Source organism: Stenella coeruleoalba, assembly GCF_951394435.1.
Source record: "Stenella coeruleoalba genome assembly, chromosome: 15".
Taxonomy (NCBI): domain Eukaryota; kingdom Metazoa; phylum Chordata; class Mammalia; order Artiodactyla; family Delphinidae; genus Stenella; species Stenella coeruleoalba.
The window spans coordinates 66948275-66966502 of record NC_137161.1 but is presented as its reverse complement, the minus strand read 5'-3'; the positions used below and the strand labels follow the sequence as shown (position 1 = coordinate 66966502).

General features: G+C 44.5%; 1 protein-coding gene across 6 annotated transcripts in view; it reads right to left on the bottom strand.

Annotated features, from left to right (window-relative positions):
• OTOA (otoancorin) overlaps nt 1–18228 on the bottom strand; it is a 71471-nt gene that overhangs the window by 42126 nt on the left and 11117 nt on the right. For all 6 annotated transcript variants that reach the window (XR_013831526.1, XM_079944333.1, XM_079944334.1 and 3 more), the window contains exons 2-10: nt 18058–18153; nt 17686–17714; nt 17564–17594; nt 17421–17448; nt 15864–15951; nt 12966–13097; nt 9801–10036; nt 5705–5808; nt 1470–1570 (exon numbers count right to left, since the gene is read on the bottom strand). Coding sequence is in view for 5 of the 6 variants with exons in the window: in XM_079944333.1 (XP_079800459.1) it covers nt 1470–1570; nt 5705–5808; nt 9801–10036; nt 12966–13097; nt 15864–15951; nt 17421–17448; nt 17564–17594; nt 17686–17714; nt 18058–18148 (840 nt within the window). In the remaining variant the exon portion in view is untranslated. The remainder of the gene's footprint in view (nt 1–1469; nt 1571–5704; nt 5809–9800; nt 10037–12965; nt 13098–15863; nt 15952–17420; nt 17449–17563; nt 17595–17685; nt 17715–18057; nt 18154–18228) is intronic.

Here is an 18228-nt window from a genome sequence, read left to right as displayed (position 1 = left end):
CTTCAATCCAACTGTTATTTAGGAAAGTTTTTTGTTTGTTTTTACTATCTGAGCAGTTGAACTTTTTTAAAGCTAATATTAGCACATTTATTTCTAGATTTGCTTTATTGAGGTCAGAGAATATGGTCCATAAATTGTTTGTTTTGGGGAATCAGAATTTTTTTAATAGATGAGTCAGTTTATAAATGACCCTCAGGTGATAAAAAAAGAGTGTGTTCTCTTTGTAAGATACAAAGTTGAATATATGTATATAATATATATGTAAATGTATGTTTACATAATATATAACACACCTATATAATGCAAATATATATCATATATTCAACTTTATTAAATATGCTATTCAGATTCTTTCTATTCTTGTTCACTTTTTTGCATTGAAGCCTCCAATATTTCAACGCATGGTTATTCTGCGCTTAAAGGTCTCAAAAAGTTTTCTCTCCCTCAAGAATTGTACTCTTCGTCCATATGAAATTCCCTCGTAGCATTGGCACTCTGTGGCTTCACCTCCCTTCTCTACATTTTTAGAAGATGAAGAAATGGTGCAAATGGCATCTGAATCTCAGAAATTCCCCGCTAGGGGCCCAGTTTCCTAAGAATTTAACCTCTATCGACTTCCTGAAATTCAACTTCTTTTGGAGAGTAAAATGGAATTTTATAACTGGGAATTATAAAATTGAGAGACATTTGAAATATTTCCAGCCTCCCAGGTAAAAAGAGAAACCTCGTTATGCCTCTGGTTTCGCAACAACCAGATATTGTTGGGTCAATCGGTCCTTGAACAAGCCAGTCATTTGATGTGAACACTTCTCTCACTGGCCAGCAGAAAGTGAGGGCGCACAGGATAAAAACTGGTGGCAAGCCCCAAACTGCTTACGAATGCCTCCCTGCTGGCAGCATTCTTGGGAGGCTGCATTCTAAAATCATGCTACCCCAGGGATTTTAGTGTCATCGAGCCAACATCAGAAGGAGAAAGACACCTGATGGGTGAGTTAGGTAACCTCGAATATGTGTATTTCTCCACTGTAAACTCTAGAGTTAAAATCCAATCATCACACGTGCTGAAGTAGCTATTAATCCACATCGCTTTTCATTTGCGTTCGTGCTTCCAAGGACCGGAAACTCTACAGTTATCGTCCTTGGCCTTTCCTGAGTACAAAAATACCCTTAAATGATTTTTGGTACGTAGCCAACATTTATAGGTCATGTTTTTTCACATCAGAGCTATCTTAACAGTCCACAATCCTTTTTCTTTTCTTAGCTTTTCTACACTAGAACACAATCCAATGACTGACTGCTGGAGGTCTTCTTCCAGGAATTTCCTTTAGATGCTCAAGTTATGTTGAGCTGAGGTGGGTGTTCATTTCCCAGGGCACCTTGACTAGCTGGCTAAACGTGAGAGGTTTAGAATACACCTTACCCCAGAAGTATTAGTGATGGGAACATGGAAATGAACTTTTCCAACTTACTTCTATAGGACTAATATTCATAATTTCTTCAAAGGATAGGTGAACCATATATCTGCCCAAAATCCATAAGTTTTCTGCACTGACCCATGAAACAGAGTCATCTGCAAAAAATAAATAAGTGGACAAATAAGTAAAAATTAATAAAAGGCTGTGCACTGGTATATGAGAGTCAAAAGATCTTTGATGTCAGGACTCCTCTCTGCATTTATTAATTCATTCCACAACCATCTTTTGAGAGCCCCCTACTTATGAGATGCTACACTACAGACAGGCGATGACAGACGTCCACCACTTCGTTACTCAATAGAGCGGCCCTTGAACCAGCAGCCTCAGTATCACCTGGGAACTTGTTAGAAATGCAGATTATTTTTTTAATACTTAAGACCACAAAATACAGTTTTATTTTTAGTTACTAACTTGAAATATATTTGACTCTTTTATTACTACCAGTAACAATCCTTATCTTCCTTATTATCACCATGTACATGAGCCAAACCTTCCTCATATGCACCCCACATGGTCTCCAAATCTTTACTCTCTTGGGCCCGTCTCATCAGCTAGAATGCCTTTCCCCTAACTCTTCAGCTTCCAAGTGTTTCCTTTCTTAAAGCCTTCTCTCATCTCCTCAGCCAGCAGCAGTGTTCTCCCTCCTCTCAATTCCCAGAGGACTCTGTAATTCCGTTCAGGCATTTGAAATTCCCCATCGGCAAATATCAGTGGGGCTTTAAGAACAATCGTGGCCAGGATCCAACTTCAAGTTTCAGTGAACTAGAATTGGCTGCCATTGCCCCTAATCCTCCAGTGAAAGATTTACACAGAACACCATTGCGTTGGTAGCATTTTGGGGAAATGGAAAAAGCAGGAGCCGTTATAGGGTGCAGTGAATCAGTCACTAAGAGCTGCTGCAGCAGGCCGTGGGCAATGGCTGAGGCCCAGAGGAGACAGTGAAGTCAGCTGGTGCCTGGGCCAAGTCACAGGGACAAGAGGCTGCCCTCCCCCAGCCCAGGAATCAGAGCTGTTGTGGTGCGCACAGGTAAACACCTGTGATCCTCTCGATGGGGACTCTGCACACTTGACTTGGTTATTAGAAGAAAGGATGGCCCTGGAAGGCTAGAGAATTCTGTGGGGAAACCACTAAATTCACCAAGAACCAAGCTGAGTTGTTCATTTCTAATTAATTTTTTTTTTTTTTTTTTGGCTGCGTTGGGTTTCGTTGCCACACACGAGCTTTCTCTAGTTGCGGCGAGCGGGGGCTACTCTTTGTTGCAGTGCACAGGCTTCTCATTGCGGTGGCTTCTCTTGTTGCAGAGTACAGGCTCTAGGCGCATGGGCTTCAGTAGTTGTGGCTCATGGGCTCAGGAGTTGCGGCACGCGGGCTCAGTAGCTCCGCGGCACGTGGGATCTTCCCGGACCAGGGCTCGAACCCGTGTCCCCTGCATTGGCAGGCGGATTCTCAACCACTGTGCCACCAGGGAAGTCCCTCTAATTAATTAGTAAGCATGAACTGTATTTCTGCAGACCAATGATCCCCAAACTTGGGATAGTTTTGACACCCAAAGTATTTCCAGTTACCTCAAGGAACTTCATGAAAAAAAAAGTTTAAAGTCCAAATAGAATTCATTTCAATTCACTTAGCTTAATAATGAAATGTATCATAGAGGAATTTGTCTGTCTCCAACTAAATTCCGGCAACAAGGACTTAAGGGAAGTCTAGAGTCTGGAGGGTGAGTTGAGTGAATTTCTCAGGGTCACTTAGTGTGAGATTCAGTTTTTTGGAGGCTACCACCATGCATCAGGCAGAGGGAATTCTGCTACACACGGAAGCCATTTATTCCATTGTTTAATGCTTCTTATATACAAACTTCAGAGCTGAATTCCAGGAAAAGGATTGATTGGCACTCCCTACACTTCACCGCCACCAGCTTTCTCTGTTTCCCACACACACGCAGCTCATTCCCACCGCGGAGGCTTTGTATTTGCTGCTTCCCCTGCCTGGAATGCTCTTCCTCCAGAGCCTCGCATGTCTGATCCCATTTCTCATTTTGGTCTCAATCCAAAAGTCACCTGCCCAGAGAGCTCTGCTCTGCCTCCTTAGCCAGCAGTCAGAAACTACAGCCCGTGGACCAAACCCAGCCCACCTTCGAGCTTGGGTTTTACATTTTTAAAAAATATTTATTTGGCTGTGCCGGGTCTTAGTTACGGTTCGTGGGCTCCTTAGTTGAGGCTTGCCAGCTCCTCAGTTGCAGCATTCAAACTCCTAGCTGCGGCGTGCATGTGGGATCCAGTTCCCCGATCAGGGATCGAACCCGGGCCCCCTGCATTGGGAGCGCGGAGTCCCAACCACTGCGCCACCAGGGAAGTTCCCGGTTTTTACATTTTTCAATGATTGAGGGAAAATCAAAAGAAGACGAATATTTTCTGACACATGAAAATCACATGAAATTCAAATGTCAGTGTCCATAAATAAGGTTCTCTTGGGACACAGCCAAGCCTATTTATCTGCTGTCTAGAGCTGCTTTTGTGCTACAACATCAGCGTCGGATAGTTGAGACAGAGACTGTAGGGCCACAAAGCCTATAAATTTACTCTGGCCCTTTACAGAAAACACTTGCCAAGCCCTGTTCTAGACTACAGCAGTCACCCTTTCCATGGCATTGATCCCTTTTATTTTCTGCAGAGCAGTTACCGGTATTTGTGTCCTCTCTCTCTCTATCTCTCTTTATTTACTTGCTTACAAGTTTTCTCCACCTACTCTCCCACAATAAAATTATAGCTCCATGAGAACAAAGACTTAGTCTTCTTTTCCTTTGTATCTCCAGTGGCTGACACATAGTAGGCTCTTTTTAGGTGTTTAAAAAGTTTATTGTCTTTACATCACTAACATTAACGATTCAACAAGTTGAAGCTACCTGTGAAATTGTTTGCATTACTAATCTACATAGCCATTCTCTCTCCTTTTTTTTCAATGGCAGTAAAATACACGTAACATAAAATTTACGATCTTAACTACTTTTTTTTTTTTTTTTTTACGATACGCGGGCCTCTCACAGTTGTGGCCTCTCCCGTTGCGGAGCACAGGCTCCAGACGCACAGGCCCAGCGGCCATGGCTCACAGGCCCAGCCGCTCCGCGGCACGTGGGATCCTCCCGGACCGGGGCACGAACCCACGTCCCCTGCATCGGCAGGCGGACTCTCAACCACTGTGCCACCAGGGAAGCCCCTTAACTACTTTTAAGTATACAGTTCGGTGGCATTAAGTACATCCACTTTGCTGTGCAACCAGCACCACCATCCATTTCCAGAGCTTTTTCATCTTGCAAAACTGGAATTCTGTACTCATGAAATAGTAATTCCCCACTCCTTCCTCCCTCTGGTCCCTGGCAACCACCACTCTACTTTCTGTCTCTATGAATTTCACTGCTCTAGAAAACAGAAGGTTTTTAATGAACATCTGCCAAATAAACTACTCCTGACCTATTGCTGCTTCGGTTGCAGGAAGCTTAGCACTAAATTTCTGTGCTTTATTGCCTATATTTTCCTTTAAAAAAAACTATTTTGGGCTTCCCTGGTGGCGCAGTCGTTGAGAGTCCGCCTGCCGATGCAGGGGACACGGGTTCGTGCCCCGGTCCGGGAAGATCCCACATGCCGCGGAGCGGCTGGGCCCGTGAGCCATGGCCGCTGAGCCTGCGCGTCTGGAGCCTGGGCTCCGCAACGGGAGAGGCCACAGCAGTGAGAGGCCCGCGTACCGCAAAACAAAAAAAACCTATTTTGTCCCACTTTGATACAGATTTTTAACACAGATTTTGAACTTGTAACCTGATTCTAAAAGTTTTCATTGAGGGACTTCCCTGGCGGTCCAGTGGTTAAGACTCCTCGCTTCCACTACAGGGTTCGATCCCTGGGCACTAAGATCCCGCATGCTGCTCAGCACAGCAAGTTTTCATGGAATCTAAGGTGCCAGCATTATTTACGTTCCACTAAGAAGCTAAACTTGGACACGGTGTTGATTGTAAGATACAGATGATGCTGACTTCAAGACTTCAGCGTGTGAAAACTGCACTGATGAAATGGGGTATGTGGTTTTTCCATAAACCACAGCAAACACTTTTTGGAAGCTGAGGGAGCTAAAAATCTTAAGTGGCAATGAAATCAAATCCCTATCTTCAGAGATGAAGCATCACTTTTAAGGATGGACTCCCCCTAAAAAGTGTTCCCACCTCAAAGCCTGAGCTCACCAGTGCCATTGGAAGATGTCTGCAAAATCCCAGTCATCCAGGAGTAGACAGCCCTCTGGGAATGGGCCGAGGTTTGGTCGTAGAGATCTTTGAACACCACAGACCTACATGACATACACATAGGTGTCAATTAAGGAACAAATATGAAGGCCTTCAGGCAGGGTGCAAACAACAGAAGTATACAAAGCTATCTTTGGTTAAAAGCCCTTCCCACTCCCTTGCTACAGATGTAGCGATTTTCCTGTTTCTCCTCTTCCCATCACAGTTAAATACCTTCCAAAGACTGTTCATCACTTCCTCACCACCAGGTCCTTTTTTTTTTGTAACAGTTTTATTCAGATATAACTTATACCTTACAAAGTATACAACTCAGTGGTTTTCAGTATATTCAGACTTGTACAACCGTCACCACAATCAATTTTAGAATCCTTTAAAGTACCTCAAAAAGAAACCTCCTACCTTTTAGCTATCACCCCAGAACTTCTAGTCATCCCAACTCCTAGAAACCACTAATCTATTTTCTCTCTTTATAGATTTACGTCTTCTGGATATTTCCGATAAATGCAATCATATAATATGTCACTTTTGTATCTGGCCTCTTTCACTTGGCATGATGACTTCAAGGTTCATGCATGTTGGAACATGCATCAGTAATTCATTTTTTTATGGCCAAATTCTGTTCCGTTGTACAAACATACCACATTTTGTTTATCTGTTCATCAATTGATGGACACGGGTTGTTTCCCCCTTTTGTCTATTATAAATAACGCTGCTGTAAACATTCACGTATAAGTGTTTGTGTGACACATTTCATTTTTCTTGGGAATAGACCCAGGAGTGGAGTTGCTGGGTTAGATGGCAACTCTATGCTTAACCTTTTGAGGAACTCCAGACTATTTTCCAAAGTAGCCGTACCACTTCACTTTCTCACCAACAGTGTCTGAGGGTTCCGATTTCTCCACGTCATTGTCAACACTTGTTATTATCTGACATTTTGATTACAGATATCCTGATGGGCGTAAAGTGTCTTGGTCACTTTTTAAGACACTGACATCTGGTTTCTTCATCAACACACCACTCCTTGTGGCCCAAGTCCTGAATGAGCTCCTTGTCACCATACCCAGCAGTCCCATTTGGTCCAAATATGACTTGACCTTTCACAGCATTTGGCACTGATCACCCTTCCAGTTCATACCTGCAAAATAGCTGAGTCTACTCATCCTGGAAAACTTCCCTCACCTCCACCCACCACCACTGAAAATCAGTTCAGCAAATGACCCATCTGCCCTTTTCTAAGCTTAAAGTTTCTCCTCACCACTCTCCCCGTCATTTCATATATGAAGAGGCAAACTTTCCCTTAAATCTATCTTAATATCTTCTTGCCGTATCTTTCTTTTCTTCTTCTTCTCCTCTCTTCCTCCTTCTCCTCGGTTGTTTTTTTTCCCCCTTTCTCCTCTTCTCCTGGTTCTTATTCTTCCTCTTCTTCTTTCTCTCTCTTTCTCTCTCTCTGTCTTTTTTGGGTTGTTGTTTTGTTTTTCAGAACAGCACAGTACGTGAAAGGGACAGGAGATAGATACAATTTTGAAAAAACGATGTTTACATTATTTAAGGGAAAGCTTGCCCATTTGTAAAAATGCTGGCTCTATCATTCCCTAGCAGTCTGACCTACAGCAAGTTATACAATCTCTCTGTGCCTCAGTCTCCTCATTTGAAGAATGGGGGGTGGGGCTTAATGACATCATCCTCACAAGGAGAAGGGGACGGGAGGGTAGAGTAGGAAAAGGTCAAAACTGAGGTTCAGGGCTTCCCTGGTGGCGCAGTGGTTGAGAGTCCGCCTGCCGATGCAGGGGACGTGGGTTCATGACCCAGTCTGGGAAGATCCCACATGCTGCGGAGCGGCTGGGCCCGTGAGCCATGGCCGCTGAGCCTGCGCGTCCGGAGCCTGTGCTCCGCAACAGGAGAGGCCACAACAGTAAGAGGCCCGCGTACCGCAAAAAAAAAAAAAAAAACAAAAAAAACTGAGATTCAGAAGAACTGGCTTGAGTTCAAATTAAGTCAGGCCCCAGGGGGTCACTTCAAAGGACGCTGTCCTCTCTTTGGGCTTCAGTTTCTTCATCTGCGAAAGAAGAGGTTGGATTAAATGATGCTCATCAAGAAACGGGAAATGGGGCCATATTCTGGACTCCCACCTCATGATGAGAATCTGGTGTCGGGCAACGTTCTCTCCGTATTAATCTGTTGTCTTTCTCTCTGTAAGGCTTGTAACCTTCTCCCAGGCTCTTGTCAGGGTTTACATAAAGTTTTGTGCTGGCCAGCTGTGAGTTTTGACTGTCAAGTGTCCACTCCTCCCTCTTCTCAACACTTGTCTGGGCCACCAGCGAAGTCCCCATGTCCCCATCTTGATCCATGTCATTTGGGTGGGACTGTGACCCACATCTAAGCCATTCAGCATATAAGATCCCATTAGCCACAGTGACCGGCTCAAGAATGGGGACATGGGGACCTCACTGGTGGCCCAGTGATTGGGACTCCACGCTTCCACTGCAGGGGGCGTGGGTTCGATCCCTCCTGGTTGAGGAACTAAGATTCCACATGCTGAGTGACGCAGCCAAAAAAAAGAAGAATGGGCACATGACCCAGTGTGGACCAATGAGAATCAGGTCTAGGACTCTACCTGGAACTGTGCCCATGCTCCCTCGTGGAGAGAGCCCGCCTGGGAGTGAGGCCAACACAGAGGAGGGCAGAGCTGAGAGATAAAAAGCCAGAGATGTTCCTGATGACGTAATTTGAGCTTCTGGATCCAACTGTGTCTGTCAGTCCTGCTGACTCTCAAGGTGGAAGTCTCACTTTAGTGCTAGAGAGTCTTCAACACACACTCAGCTCCTTTTTTAACCAAGGGAGCAGGTCCTAGGCTCAGAACAACATATCTAGCTAGGATTTAATGACACTGGTTTGTTTTTTATACTGTATTTATTTTTATGATTACTTAAGACAAATGATACTGGTTTCCCATTTACAGTAATTATACCATATTTACTTTTTTTTTTTTTTTTTTTTGCGGTACGCGGGCCTCTCACTGTTGTGGCCTCTCCCATTGCAGAGCACAGTCTCCAGATGCGCAGGCCCAGCGGCCATGGCTCACAGGCCCAGCCGCGCTGCGGCATGTGGGATCTTCCCGGACCGGGGCACAAACCCGTGTCCCCTGCATCGGCAGGCAGATTCTCAACCACTGCGTCACCAGGGAAGCCCTTTACTTTTTAAAATTTATTTACTTATTTTTTATGAAGTATAGTTTATTTACAATGTTGTGTTAGTTTCAGGTGTACAGCAAAGTGATTGTTATACATACATATGTACCTATGTTTTTCAGATTCTTTTCCCTTATAGGTTGTTACAAAATATTGAGTATAGTACCCTGTGCTATACAGTAAGTCCTTGTTAGTTATCTTTTTTATGTACAGTAGTGTGTATCATATTTACTTTTTTAAAAATAAATTCATTTATTTATTTTTGGCTGCATTGGGTCTTCGTTGCTGTGTGCGGGCTTTCTCTAGTTGCGGCGAGCAGGGGCTACTCGTTGCTGTGGTGCACAAGATTCTCATTGCAGTGGCTTCTCTTGTTGCAGAGCACAGGCACGTGGGCTTCAGTAGTTGCAGCACGTGGGCTCAGTAGTTGTGGCTCGCAGGCTCTAGAGCACAGGCCCAGTAGTTGTGGGATACAGGCTTAGCTGCTCCGCGGCATGTGGGATCTTCCCGGACCAGAGATCGGACCCGTGTCTCCTGCATTGGCAGGCGGATTCTTAACCACTGTGCCACCAGGGAAGTCCCATATTTACTTTTAAAATAGATATTTTAAGTAAATAGAATGAATCTATTTTTAAAAAACACGAACTAATAATAATACAGGTGGTATATAGGTATGGAAAAATTGTGAGGATGATACCAGAATGACTAAAATTTGGGAGACTCTGTTTTAATCAAACCATCTCTAAACTGACCTCGAACATTAACCTGTCCCCACCTGCCTTCTCCCCTCCCTCATGCGTTACCTCCTTGACTTCTCAGGACAGACTCGGGGGGGGCAGGGGGTCACTCACAGGTTCTTGAAGGCATCTTCACGCAGGTCCCGGGGGAGCCTCTCCGTGATATCCGGCTGGAGAAAGTGGCCTGAGGAGCCCCTTAGCACCCTGCCCAGGATCTCCACACACTCCAGGGGGTTCAGCACCTGGAAACACCTCTCCAGCGTGATGAGAAACAGGCTGCGGTTCACGCCCGGGCTCTGCAAGGCTTGTTTCCGAATCTCTCCCAAGTCAACAGTGATGTCATCCAGCTCCTACAGGAATGATAGAAGTTAGGCTTGTCTTGAGAGCTGCCTCTTGATTTGGAAACACTGGGAGAGACCACACTTAGCAGCAGTGGTGAAATTCAGGACCACTGTTAAACACCATGCTGCTATGTCAAATCTTCTAGACCTTTCCATCATCTAAAGAACAAAGTCAAGGCCTTCACCTGCTTCACCCACACTAGGCACCTTGTCATTCTCCAGATACACCATGACTATCACACCCCAGGCCCTTGCTCTAACTGGCATCCCCTCTCCACCTCCTTCTCCCAGAGAAATCCAGCTGATCCTTTAAGGCCAAGCTCAGTTGTCATTTCATTGGTGAAGTCTTCTCTGATGTCCTACTTAAGTCAATCCAAATCTCCCTCCACTCTGGGCTCCCAACAGCATCTTGAACCAAACCCCACGATGCATTAGAGATGCTTATGGGCCTATCTTTCCTCCAAGCCAGTGGATCTCAATCTTGGCTGCACATCAGAATCACTAGGGAGGTGATCCCCAGCACCACTGTATAGAGCCTGGTTTAACTGGTCTCTGGTGGAGCCCTGGCATCTGATTCCAGTGTGTAGCTGAGGTTGAGCCAGGAAAGTGCTGGGGCCCAAGCCATGTGCCTAGCGGGATGCCTGGTACCTAGAAGACATTGAGAAATAGCCTGTTAGGATGAACGAGTGAATGAATCTTTTGAACCACAGACCCCAGGAATACTGACAGGGTGTAGGTACAATCAGACTGGACACGACTCTGTCCTTCACCCAACACACCCTCCGAAAACAACAACCACAATTTACTGCCTATGGACTACACTCCAGGCACTGTGTCAAGCATGGAGCAAGCATGCATCACCTCCTGTAATTCTCACAACAGTCCTATAGGTTAAGCCCCATGGGTCTGCGGGTCAGACATTCCTAGGTTCAGATGCCAGGCCCTCCACTTACATGTGTATGTCCCTGAGCAAATCACTTATATTTTTAAAGTCTCAGTTTCTTCCTCTTGAATGAAGATAAAATCAGGGCCTACCTCCTAGATCTAGATAAGAATTGAAGGAGATAATGAATGGAGAGTGCCCGGTACCTAGTGAACACTCAGCAAACATTACATGCTATAATTAACTCAATATTACAGGTGATGAGAACAAAAGAGAGACTAGTTAACCAGGCCAAACCTGCACAAAGCTGGGATCTGAAACAAGTGTATGGAGTCCAAGCCCACACCTCTCACCACGCCCATGTGTTTCCTAACTTACGTCATTCCCGGTTGGGGCCAAACAGTGCAGCGGCTAAGAGTGTAACTTAGGGGTTATTGGGCAGGGGTCTGCGGATAGTATTAGGGCATCTGTGAACACTGGGGGGAAACTGCAACCTCCTTTTCAGTGCCATGGAATTGGTCCCTGGCATCTCCTTCAGGGATGAATGTAGGCAGCAAGCCAGCAAGGTGGCAGGAGAACCTTTGATGTGTCATCACTAGAAATCACAAACTTTCATAACTCACTACCATTGCTGCAAATGTCTTGAAATCTCACTTACACTCAACACTTCCTCAAAATTACAGAAACTATTAGCCCCGCCACTAAATCTTGTTATTGGATGTGTTAAAGAAGCACATAAATTACTGTACCCTTAACTTTGTCTTATGTATTTTGATAAATGTATTTCAATAGAATTGGCTTCCTTTGTCATCCATTGTATTTTAACACATTATTCTGAGATGGAGCCCATGGGCTTCACCAGATGCCAGAGGGCTCACAGCTAGAGTCAGGAGCCCAGGTTCCCACCTCAGATCTGCCACTTTCAAGCTGTGTAACCCGAGGTTACTTACTCAACCTCTCCAAGCCTGTTTCCTCATCTGAATATTGAAATGGTAAGAGTCTATTTATCCTCATTTCAGAAGGTCCTGGAGACAATTCAATAGGTCCACGTTTGTTAAACCCTTAGAACGGTGTTGGCAAATATGGCCCACAGATCAAATCTGACCCACTGTCTGTTTCTGCAAATAAAGTTTAATTGGAACACATCCACACCCATGCATTGACCTGCCATCTACGGCTGCTTTGATGCTACAGCGGCAGAGGTGAGTAGTGGTGACAGAGATTGTATGGCCTGCAAAGCCTAAAATATTTACTCTCCGGCCCTTTACAGAAATGGCTTGCTGATCGTTCCCTGGAAATAATACCCGACACACAGTAAACACAGATCAGTAGCATTTTCAAAGACCACCATCCTCATTTTTGCCATATCTTTGCATTGCCTACTATTATTTAGTTCATATTTTTACTTTAAACTCTTTTTAAAACTTAAATTCATTTCAAAAGGAAACATTACATCTCCACCAAACTCACAGTTTTGATGTGCATTTTAATAACAGACATTAAAATAAGTTTATGATTATTAAAATGTTTAAATGGTTCAATTCCCTTTGGAAAACACGGCTCCACACTCAACTGCCTCTGAAAAGAAAACCACCTCTACACCTCACCTTTCTGATTCCAAGGGTTCTCTGGGTCTCAGAGGCCTTTTCTTTGCTCTTACATTACCAACCTCATTTTGTGGAAATTTTCTGTCCCTGTTTTTTGGTCTCCCTGGACCATAAGCTCCTTGAGGGCAGAGACAGTCTTTCATCTCTGAATCCAGTGTCCCCTGGGTCACAGTAATCATTCATGGATGTTTATGAAGCCAAACTGCTGGGACTCCTCAGTACCCCTCATTTCTCAGTACTCATAATCATATGACTCATAAGGCTCTTCATCTGAACTTTGGAGAAAGTATGAGAGGAAACCTAGGTCCCAGGGAGTTTGCAGAAGGAGAAGGAGAGAGGAAGAGATAAAGAAGGGCCCAGGCCTGAGTGAGGCTCAATTCCATTCAACTCGACAAACACCAACTGGCCCTGGATGTCCTCCGCTCCCAGGATGCCAAGAGAGCCTCACCAAGCGGTCCTTCTTGTCTTCTAAGAGACATTTCATGGCAGTGCGGAATTGCTGAGCGTCGGTTCCCCTCAGGTCCTCCAGCAGTTTCCAGGGCTGGTACAAACATTGTTCCAGGTGGTGTTCCATGACTGCCTGGATATGGAACGTTAGGAGAGTCAGTGAGGACAGGACAGGAGCCCATGGTCAGCACCACGGCCAGCAGCCCAGCCAGGCCACCTAATTCCCTGCAGAGACCGCAAGCTGGCAGCCTGCACACGTTTGGTTGAATTGGCTCCAAAATTTTTTATGAGCTGCTAACGTTTAAAATTCATGGAATTCCTCACAAAAATCCAAATTTCCAACTTTTCTTGGAAACCACAAAGATGTGGCAACGCTGGGCATACATCCCCTTCTGTGTAATAATCAACAGGCAGAGGGACAGCTGCTCACTGTAATTACTCTTCCGGCTCACCACCCTCCAGGTAGCTGATTTCCCCACGGCCTGCCTGGTCCCTGCAGGTGATTGAGGTTTCAAGTCCAGGGAAGCTGGCCTCTACCCGGAAAGTTTACTACTTCCAGATGGGCACTGCTCAAACCCTCTCCCATGCTCCAAGCCCCCAGCACAGGAGCAAAATTCAGGCAGCATGAACTCCCCGTGGCACCCCCTCCAGGGTGAGGGGCAGAGGCCAGCAGCCTCTCCTGAAAGAGATTTCCTCTGCTATCTGGGGAATTCTTTTCTAAATCTTCCTTAAATAGAGGTGCTCTAGAAAGGCAGCATAGTGTGACATCATGGACAAAGGTGAGCTCTAGCACCAGATAACCTTTGTGCAAATCCCCACCTTGCCACTTACTAGTTGTACGGCCTCGGGCAAGTTCCTTAACTAGGATGGTTAGATGAAATACAAGATGCCCAGTTAAATTTGACTTGCAGATAAACGAATAATTTTTTAGCGTAAGTATATCCCAAATATTGCATGGGACATACTTACACTAAAAAAATGTATTCGTTGATCATCTGCAAGTCAAATTTAACTGGGAAACCTGTATTTTTATTTGATAAATGGGCAACAGTATCTCTGGGTCTCAGTTTTCTCAGCTGAAAGGTAGGAACAACAGTCAAACTTACTATGTAAGTAAGAATGAATCCTAGGTCATGAGGAGTAAATGATGATGTAAAGTGTTCTCAGTAAGTGCCAGCCATTATTCTCTGCCCTGAATGAGTTCAATGATTGTTTACTCAATGTCCCTCCCCTTAGAATGAAAGGCCCACGTGGGTACTAATGTGACCGCCTGTTCTCCTGAGTCTCCAGTGTCTAGAACTGTGCCTGGCAGAGAATAGAGGCTGGATAAGTAGATACTAAATGAATATACAAATAGGAAGAGAGGTAGTATAGCTCCTAATCAGGTTAAAATATACACATTTTATGAGAAACCCTACTGCTAGAGAGAAAGGGCAGGCATCACTTCTCTCTAGATTGCACAGATGAACATGGCGAAGAAAGCAGATGCCATGAGGCCACCAGCCACCTCCACCTAGCGGGTTCCTGGTAAATGGATAACAACCAGGGTTCTGAGTGTCGTTCTCACATGAATGTTGGTTGACACTTTCATCTTCACTATAAGGTAAGTAAAAACCGAAACAAAAAAAGACATATGTCAGAACTTCATTCGTCAATGACATGACTTCTTTGCTGAATCAAATAATAGTCTTTGAACTCTGAAAGAATGTTGTCTCAATTTTCTGTGCTATTCACAGTGTATTGGTAAAGGCAAAACAAAACGCCCTGGGCTACCGATTATGCTAATGAGGCATGTGCTGGCCAATTCACCGCAGTCCCCACCAGGCCCTATTGTTCCCCAAGGCAAATATCCACTGCCATCCATTTACATGTTTGTGCTACTGTTTTTCTTCTAGTAGAGTTAAAAGGGAAGAAAAATATTTCTTGGACCCATGATTGGGAGACTGATAATTATACCCAAAGGTCCACTCTCTTGTAATTATTTTAGGAACAGAATCCCATAAGTTTTAGCTGGGTACATGGTCTCTCATCTTGCTCCTCTGCAGTAAGATGTGACTGTGGACTGTGAGCCAATGAAACGTGAGCAGGAAGAAGTGGGCAACTTGCAGGTCACATCCTTAAAGAGAAGCTATTCAGCCTTCACTTCCTCTTTCCCACCACACCCTCTCTGGGTTGGAGAATGGATGTGCTGTTTCAATCATGTGGGCAACCACTCCTTAGATGATGACAAAGCAACAAGACAGAAGGAACCCAGGCCCCTCGATGGCCTTTTGAAGTAGAGCTGTCTCTCCTCTCTGGACCTCCCACCTAGCCCTGGACTATTATATGAGACAGAAATAAACTAAATTGTTCGAGCTGCTGCAATCTATGGTCTCTTTGTTAGAGTAGCTCAGCCTATACTCTAACACCAGTGCGTGACCTTGGACCACTACCGATCTGTGGCCCGACAGGAACCAAGTCGCACAGCAGGAGGTGAGCGGCGGGCAAGCCGCTCCCCATCACTCGCATTACCGCCTGAGCTCCGCCTCCTGTCAACATTATGGTGAGTTCTATACTTACTTCATTATATATTACAATGTAATAATAACAGAAATAAAGTGCACGATAGATGTAATGCACTTGAATCATCCCGAAACCATCCCCTCGATCCCAACCCATGGAAAAACTGTCTTCCATGAAACCGGTCCCTGGTGCCAAAAAGGTTGGGGACTGCTGCTCTAATACACCATGTCTCCATCAAAAGTGGAAAAATGAAAGAGAGACAAAGGAGCTTAAAAACACTGGACAGAACATGTTCCTTTGTGGAAGTGAAGACTAGCTCTCCACCTAGCCCACTTCTCTGACTTTGCAACCCCTGAGCACTGAGAGGGGAACATAGGGACGGGTCTCAGATACACACCTGCAGGCTGGGGATGGTGAAGGCAACGTTCCGTGAATTCAGATAGGCCACGACTCTGTGGGACAGGTCTGCCGTCCACACATGGGAGCTTCAGTTGAAGACAGACAGGAGAAGGTCATGGTGACAGGCTCGCCTAGGATGAGCAGTTCCCCTACTAGCTGAGTGATCAGGGGACCGAGGTTCAGAAAGGACAATGAAGATGGGCCAGGATGCTAGGAACTCTGTGCTTAGAGGTAGGAGATGTGTTTCCTTGGCACAGTGAGGGGGAGTTTCCAATTCCAGGAATCAGCCTGCATACCAGTCTCTCAAAGACAATGATCAATTTGAAGCTAAATCCCATAACAATCCACTCAGATTAATAATCCAAACAGATTGACTTGGAAAGGTGTCCTGACTGTATTAAGTTTAAAAAACAGATGCCTTGTATACCATGAGAGGCTGAAATAGCGCAGTTAGGACTGTAGGCTCGAAACCTGGGTTTGAATCCTGGCTCTCCCACTGAACTGTATGGCCTTAGGCAGTTTACTGAATTTTCCTGTGCCTCGGTTTCCCTTTCTATGTAATACAGCGAACAACTGTGAGAATTAAATTTGTTCACACATGTAAAGTGCTGAAAACGTTGACCAACACATAGAAAATGCACAACTTCATTCATAACAGCCCAAAATTGGAAACAACTCAAATATCCAACAGCAGGTGAAATGTTAAACAGATGGTATGGAATGGAATGTCACTCATCCAGTCGAAGGGAGTGAGGTGGACTTTTGCTTTTAGCTGTGATGGAATGATTGGCAGTAGATAAATCTTCCTGCCTTAAACGGTTAGAAGGCCTTTTATAGTCACATTTTTTATAGATAGATGGATAGACAGATAGATAGATAAAAAATTTTAGCCTGAAAGAATGTATCCAAAACTATCAACTGGAGTTACCTTGGGGAGAAGACTGTTTATGGGAATCTTCTACTTTAGTATAATTAAGTGCTCCTGTCATGGGGCCCCAAGGCTCCCATTTCTCCTTCATAGTACTTGTTATATTAGAATTACCTGTTCATATTTGTCTTTCCATAAGACTATCTAGTGCCCTGCTCCACATCCCTGGTATCTAACACCAGCCTGTACACAGAATATAAAGTGACAGTGAGAGCAAAGTAACAGTGAGTCCTGGAGCCAGGCTGCCGGATACACACCCCAGCTCCACCATTTCCCAGCTGTGTGACCTTAAATCACCTCCCTGGGCCTCAGTTTCATTATTCTGTCCAATGGGGTAACAATAGGGCCTACTTGGGTGGGAGAAGGGGGAGGCTTGGGAAGAGGACATGTGTTTCTATGCATAAAAGCACTTAGAATAGTACCTGCTACACAGTAAGCAGTCAGTAAATGTTAGAGCAGAGGGGGCCAAACTTGTGTTGAACGAATGTATCTATTCTAAAACACTTGTTCATTGGGTGATATTTTTTGTAATGAGTACATTTTACTTTCTATAGTTAAGAGACTTCCATTAAGAATTTTTATTAAAAATCTATTCCATCCCTTCCCCTCCCCTTTAGGATGAGTTACCTTTGAAACTGTATGAGATCCAGCAAGGCTACAATGGAAATAAAATGAAAAGACAACTTAAAAAGGAATCATGCCAGAGAGATCATAGGCACATTCTGTTTGAAATTCTTAGAAGCAACAAGCAGGGACAGCAGGGACATTACCATTCAGGTAGCTTCCATCTATTATTTCTTCCTAAAAGGCAAAGAGATATTGTCGAGTATAACATCCAAAAGTTGGCAGCTCCAGTACAGGGGATGTTGTTTAAAATAAAATGGATACTCACCGCCATTTTTTGCAACAAAGGAGGCAAATCTGCAACAAAGCCGTTGAATGTATAAATAGAATTGAACTGGATGACCCTCAAAAATACAAATATGTATTAAGAAAAGAGCCCCCGAAAAGGTTACTCGTGAAGGAAATGTTTAGTGAATTTTAATTATACTTGTGAGCATATGTGCCAGTGTGAAAAAACCTTGGTTTGAAAAACCCTTTCAGAATGATCCTGAAAATTCTACACTTACGTGGGTACACACACACACAGGCACACACACATCCCTAAACACTTTGCGGCATCATGTACCTAAATTGATCTAACCCCACTCCATTCTCTAAGATGTGTGGAACCATGACAGATGATTCCTCCCTCAGGACTTACCCTGCCGGGAATCTGGAACGCCATGACTTGCCACTCCATGGCTCAGAAAAAGGAACAGCAAAAGAGAGTATGTCCTAGGTTCCTGAGACATTCTCCCTGTAGTTAATTCAAGAAAAGAAAAATTCAGGTTTGATTCAGGTTGTATCTGTAAATATATTTAGGAACATTCAG